At 34.9% G+C, this 6363-nt stretch overlaps 1 protein-coding gene across 1 annotated transcript; it reads left to right on the top strand.

Annotated features, from left to right (window-relative positions):
- The first annotated feature begins 237 nt into the window (after nt 1-237).
- On the top strand, nt 238-1976 carry LOC118479615 (DNA-3-methyladenine glycosylase-like). The gene is made up of 4 exons (XM_035974230.1): nt 238-253; nt 989-1043; nt 1120-1255; nt 1686-1976. The coding sequence occupies exons 1-4, from the start codon at nt 238-240 to the stop codon at nt 1974-1976; spliced, it is 498 nt and encodes a 165-aa protein (XP_035830123.1).
- Nucleotides 1977-6363: the final 4387 nt, after the last annotated feature.

A 6363-nucleotide genomic window follows, 5' to 3' on the forward strand; every position in this document is an offset into this window, starting at 1 on the left:
TTGTGAACATGATGCAAAAGGAGTATATCATTGAACAAGTCACAATTTACATAAAATGGATATAAAATACCTTTAGTTTCAAACCGAATGAATTGTAAGTGTTGATGTTCTGTGCTTGTAGGTGTTGTACCAGTAGATGTGGTGTTACCAGTAGATGTGGTGTCAACTGTGGTGTCAACTGATAACGATTGATTAGGTAAATTAGCAGTCTCGGAGCCTATGTTGCTTGATGTAAACATGGAATCAAGCGTCTGTATTTCAAACCCATGAAGGGTGTGTCGATTTGCAACTGTTGTAAACACAGGATTTAAACTTTCATTTGGATTAACAACAGGTTTCGTATTAACATCAACATCAGACGGACCCACGGCAGAAATAGGGTTGACATCAACACCAGACGGACCCACGGCAGAAATAGGGTTGACATTGACATCAGATGGGCCGCAAAAACCAGAATCGGGATGTGGATTATATGCAGAAGATGTTGTATGATGATCATCAGATGTCGTAGGTTCAACTCCAACACGAGATGAGATGAGTCAGACGAAGCCATGTGTAGCCGAAATCAGTATCCCAACGCCGTAATCAGTATCCCAATCGAATCCCCTGTAAGATCGCCAAGATCGCCCCCGTGAAACTCACCGCCGTAGATCTCCGTCGCCGATTAAGCAAAATCTACAGCGAAACCCTAGATTGTGAATGACGATGGTGAACAGGGGCTGAAATAAGAGGAGCGCGTGTTTTTTTATTAAATGTCACTTAATTACAAATTTGCCATGTGTTCACATTGGTTCTCGCGGTTCTCGCAATAAAGGGTGGTTCCTAACGGATCTTTATCCCACACATATATATATATATATATGTGTGTGTGTGTGTGTGTGTGTGTGTATACATGTATATTTGTGTGTGTGTGTGTATGAAGATGGTTAATTAATTAAAAGAATTGGGATGGTATATAGGTTGTTGTTTGAATTGTTGGTGTTGGCAGGTGCCCAAGTTGGAACAGATTGGACTTCAGTTTTAAAGAAAAGATCATTATTTAGGTAGGTTTCCATCAATTATATAATTTTAATTGGTATTATTATTGTTACTATCCACATTAGTATTATTAAATAACAGGGAAGCATTCTCAGAATTTGAAGCAGAAACTGTGTCAGAGTTTATGGATTTAAAGATCACAACAACTAGTAGTTCTTATGGAATGGATGTTGGCTTTATCAGAGGTGTTGTTGACAACTCTAAGTGTATTCTTAAGGTATGACGTTATTTTACCATGTTTTAGCATAAATTACAAAGGAATGAAGAAAGGTTTATAGTTTAAATCTCGAGTATTTTAAAAGTATGTTTAGGAAATCAAAATTTATCATAGAAAGTAAAGCAGATATATAAATCAACATCAATTGTATCAAATTTCAAGGAACGAGTGGCCAAAAAATAAATATTATATTCCTTTTATGACAAAGATTCAATACAAAAATATAAATATTATACTTTTTATAAGATACAATAAAAAAATGTGCATTCTTGGGAACATGGGAGCATATTTTAATGTAAATAATTGTTAGTTCTGAATTACAACTGCTCTCATATATGTTCAAACATACTTAACTTTCACAGTATGATTTCATAACCAAATAGTTGCATATACATTTGTTGATGATGCTAACCTAATTGTTATTCAATAGATCAAGAAAGAATTGGGGTCTTTCGACAAGTACATATGGGATTTTGTTAATCACAAGCCCATAATGACAAAATACAAAGTACATCACAAGATGCCGGTGAAGACTTCTAAATCGGAAGCTATAAGCAAAGATATGTTGAGGAGAGGATTTCGGCAGGTGGGCTCTACAATGATCCATTCATTCATGCAAGCTGCAGGGCTCACCAATGATCACCTCACCACTTGCTCACGCCGCAATTTATGTGCTGCCTTGGTGCCATGCGCTCCCAGTCCATCATCAACCAGTATCTAATTGTCTTTTGATTAATTGGTAACTAATAATTAATTAATTAGATTTTATGATCAGATTTTTAGCAATATATGTTTTAGTTTTAAGTGTAAAGTTTGAGTAAGGTTTGTATGACATGTTTAATTAGTTTGGTTAGCTGTAAAGATGATTGATATGTTGGGAGTGGACAGGGAATGGAATCTGGTGACCACTCTGTGCCATTCTTTTGAGTGGTATAAGTTTGTATACATCTTCTTCCTTGGGGAATTGAAGGATGTAGTGTATATTTATAGTCATAAATGACTCTGTCCATCATGTTAAAAGTAATGATGATATGATGGGGATGCATGTGGGCATTGCATAACACTTTTTAATGATTTGTAAATGTTGGCTGCATAAGTTAAGCATCTTTTTATCTTCTACTGAGGTTTATGTGCTCAGTCTCCTTCTCTTTTTGTATCTTTAGCACACTTTTCACTTTCTTTTGCTTTTTACTGCAATATTTCACATGGTTATGTTCCACATTTTTCAATATTTATTTATATATACTAGTAGCAAACCCGCACGATGCGGCAGCGGCGACAATTTACAATGCGTACTCATTTTCTATTAGTTTTCTTATTCGTAGCATGGCTTTGTTTTATCTATGCCATAAACCTTACGGTTACAAATCTCAATAAAGGATGTTTTCCATGTACAGTCTCTCTAATGTTGCTTACAACGACTACAACTATCACTAACATCATTCAACCCTTTAAGTTCACATTTCATCCGGTACTTTTGCTATTTTTACCTCTCGCGTATAGCTATTTAATCGCTCATTCACTTTTATGCCAGAATCATCCCCAACTATTCACTCAACGTTTCGTCTAAATCTTATCTATTGTAATTTGGCCTAAACGCTCAATCCATTTTAGCAAATATCCTCATAAACTCGATTCAGCCAAAGATATTTTGGAAATTCTATTTCATCCTTTATTACACTCAAACACCAACTAGTCGGCCCAATTACCGCTAAAACCTTTTGAAAACCATGAATATTTATCATCTTATTTTCTCACCAGTAAAAAAATTCTCCTACTACTCGTGATTTTACTAATACGCCTTAGAACCAATAAGACTTTTCTTACAAACTACAGTGCGTGCCGCCACATTACATTAGATTACATCTTTATTCATACTAAAACTTTTACATTCCTTAAGTCGCATTTTCTAAAACATTCCTTTCACCGAGTTGTCCAAATTCGGTCAACTTTGCATCGCCTATATACACACATACATATTTTACTTATTTTTACACTTACTTACGGTTGATGTCCCAATCCGCTTAGTCAAACAAGTTGCTTTGACAAACATATCGTTTATCACTCAAAATTATATATGTACGCCCAATAAACCATAAACTACCAATTTAACCAAAACTTTTGAACCATACATTTTTAACACGCTTATTCATAAACACCGCATAGACACTAAACTTCAAATTTTCAACCATGGCTAAACATTTTAACCGATTATCACTCGCATCGAATCACCAAAATACCACCTATTCAACGAGTCTTCCTCTTCAAAAATTTCGAGACGAAATTTACTAAAGTAGGGGAGACTATAATGCTCTGCATTTCTGTGCTTTCCATATTTAGAAAGTTGTATTCACATTTCAATTTTTAGAAAGTTGTAATCGTGTCGTATTCATGGTTCATTTCCAATCTTGGAATCCGAGGCTTTGATCATAATGGGAATTCACTTTAATATTCATACATGTTACCTTTCATATTTGTGTTATATACGTAATCAATATTTAAATACGTGTTTATACGCAAAACCGAGACTTAAAATACACTTTAGATACCTAAAAACACGTTAAAATACAGGAAAACGGCATAAAATAACCTAGTTACAAAGTGCAGAGACTAAATGTTAGCAAAACCAAAAGTTTTGCCACCTTCTTTCTCCTCCAATCACCTTCCACCTTTTTTTAAGCCAATCATATTTTACCCTTCTCCACCTCCTTTCTCCTCCATTCACCTTCCACCTTCATTAACTCCCAAACCCTAATCCCACTTATAAATACAAGCCTCCACCACCTCCTAAACACCTTCCACACACTAATCTACTCCCAAACTCTTTAATCCTCTCAAGACTTTCATGAAAGGAAAAATATTTCCAAGTGTTCTAGGTAAGTCTTCATTCACTTTTCTTCACCTTTCTTCTTCTACTCTTCTTTCAAACTACTTCGGTAACCTCTAGGAAGGTTTCCACAAGTTTGTCATGGCAAACTAAGGTGGAACCTCACCATATTTGAGTTCTAAAGTAGCATAAAATTCTGCTCTAATTTATCTTTTTGTTTCTTATATATAATGCTTAAAACTTAGTGGAATCTTGTACCCACCTTGCTCCCAACTAAGCTTATAGTTGTGGGTTTATGTGTGGTTGATTTTTACGAAGAAATAAGGCTCAAAACCTCTTTAAAATTATGTCTAACATGTTCTAAGTGTTGAAACCATCCACGCTTCCAACCTTCAATGTTAGAAGAGTTGTGTATGAGTAATGTGTAAACCATGGAAGCCTTAACTCTCCAAACTTGTTCCACTACCTCACTTGCTTAATTATTTGTGTTCGTCTCAAGTAGCTTCCAAGAATCAAAGTAACATAACCACGTCTCGCCTCCAACATTTGTCATGTTGGGTATGACACGCCCGGGTTATTCTTACTTGGCTATTTGACAAACTAGTTAGTTGTATTTTTATTTTCATTCATGACCAACCTGGTCATCAACTAAGTTGATGACTTTGTGCTTTGGCGAATCATACAATGAGGTTATCCTACCTCCATGCTTGACCTACATGACAATACATGACGATACATAACGGACTATGCTATATAATATATAATATATATTTAACCGAATTCTTGATACTAACCGGATTATGGTTAGATGTCATGAACTTAGGTTATATTATCTTTGTTCTAGACTCCTCCTTTGTGATTCTAATGGGCAAATTAGGACCCATGAAAACACATACAAACTTAGTGTCCAAACGAGTATTTAGACAAGATATATTTTCTTGTACATATACTTTTTATACTTAATTCTGAATCTAAGCTCTCCCCGAACTCCAGATACTCATACACCTTCGTTTCCCCAATGTAGGGTAACTTCGGTACTCCACCCTCATCAATTCGTCAAATCGCGTTTAATCGGAAAGCTTAGCAAAACCGTGAGTGTACATGACCCTTTTTACTTTTCAACACTTTTTGGGTGCAATACTTATTCATTATTAAAAACATATACATACACTTACAAACATGCTTACAAACAAACAATCAAACATACATGCTTGATACGTGATACTAGAACTCATACACGCTAAAAACTTATTTGTTTTATACTTGTTATTGACTTCGTACGAGTCTGTCTTAACATGTATAGCGCTATAGGATTAACGCATCGCCCGTATTCTTGAGGTCATGTTAAGTTAAAAAAAACGGTCTTGTCGTTGCTACGATAAGATTACGCTAGCGGGAAACTTTGGGTTGACAATTATAAGTTGCATGCTAGTATTGTTATGTTAAGTCTTAGATTACGATTATGCCATGTGGATTTGTTTAAAACGTTTATACTTATGATAATACTCAAACTTGTATGCTCGCCAATACTTTATGTGTTGACATGTACTTTAATACGTATTGCGGGAAATTGATGATGATGATGATGATGACGAACGGAATCTAGTAGGATGACTAGAAACCTATTTTAAATTTAGTACACGTTGTTGTATTTTGTTTCTTTGTTCAAGTTGTTGTAATTTGTTTCCAAAACAATGTATTTTCCGTTTAGAAATGAAATGAAATTTTGTCTCACTCCGATGTTACCGCCATCGGTTGTGGTGTGACAAGCTGTATAAAAAATTTCGGTTCATAACGGGTCGGATCGGGTCGGGTGATGTAAAACAAATGAACATCAACTTAAAATTTATATAATCAAAAAATTGATATAATCGGGTCAGGTCGGGAGATGATTCAACCCCTTTCCTCTTAAAAAGTGGCGTTATAACTTCCCTACTCATGGTTTCTAACTTCCTTATAAAACAACAAAACCATTTAAAACAACACTAAACACTTAAAGTCTTAAACAATCATCAGCCATACTTCATAATTTTTAAACCCTAGCTTTAATTGTTGATTACTTGTAACGAAACATTTAAACAAACAAAATTTTTACTAAAACAACAAAATCACCCTACTAAAGTCAAAAACAACCAAAAAAGAATCAAAACACATAAAATTTCAAATATTTAAACATCTCTATTTCTCCAGAAAATCCACATAAAATAATATAAATAAACGAAGCATGTCCGTGTGGTTTCAGATTCCGGTGATTACAGGTGGTTTGGTGGCTGGAATTTCA

Source organism: Helianthus annuus, chromosome 6 (genome assembly GCF_002127325.2).
Source record: "Helianthus annuus cultivar XRQ/B chromosome 6, HanXRQr2.0-SUNRISE, whole genome shotgun sequence".
NCBI lineage: Eukaryota > Viridiplantae > Streptophyta > Magnoliopsida > Asterales > Asteraceae > Helianthus > Helianthus annuus.

Excerpts from the sequence above, each read along its gene's own strand:
- LOC118479615 (XM_035974230.1), top strand. Across the intron at positions 1,044-1,119 it reads AAGAAAAGATCATTATTTAG|GGAAGCATTCTCAGAATTTG; the intron begins GTAGGTTTCCAT and ends ATTAAATAACAG. Across the intron at positions 1,256-1,685 it reads ACTCTAAGTGTATTCTTAAG|ATCAAGAAAGAATTGGGGTC; the intron begins GTATGACGTTAT and ends GTTATTCAATAG.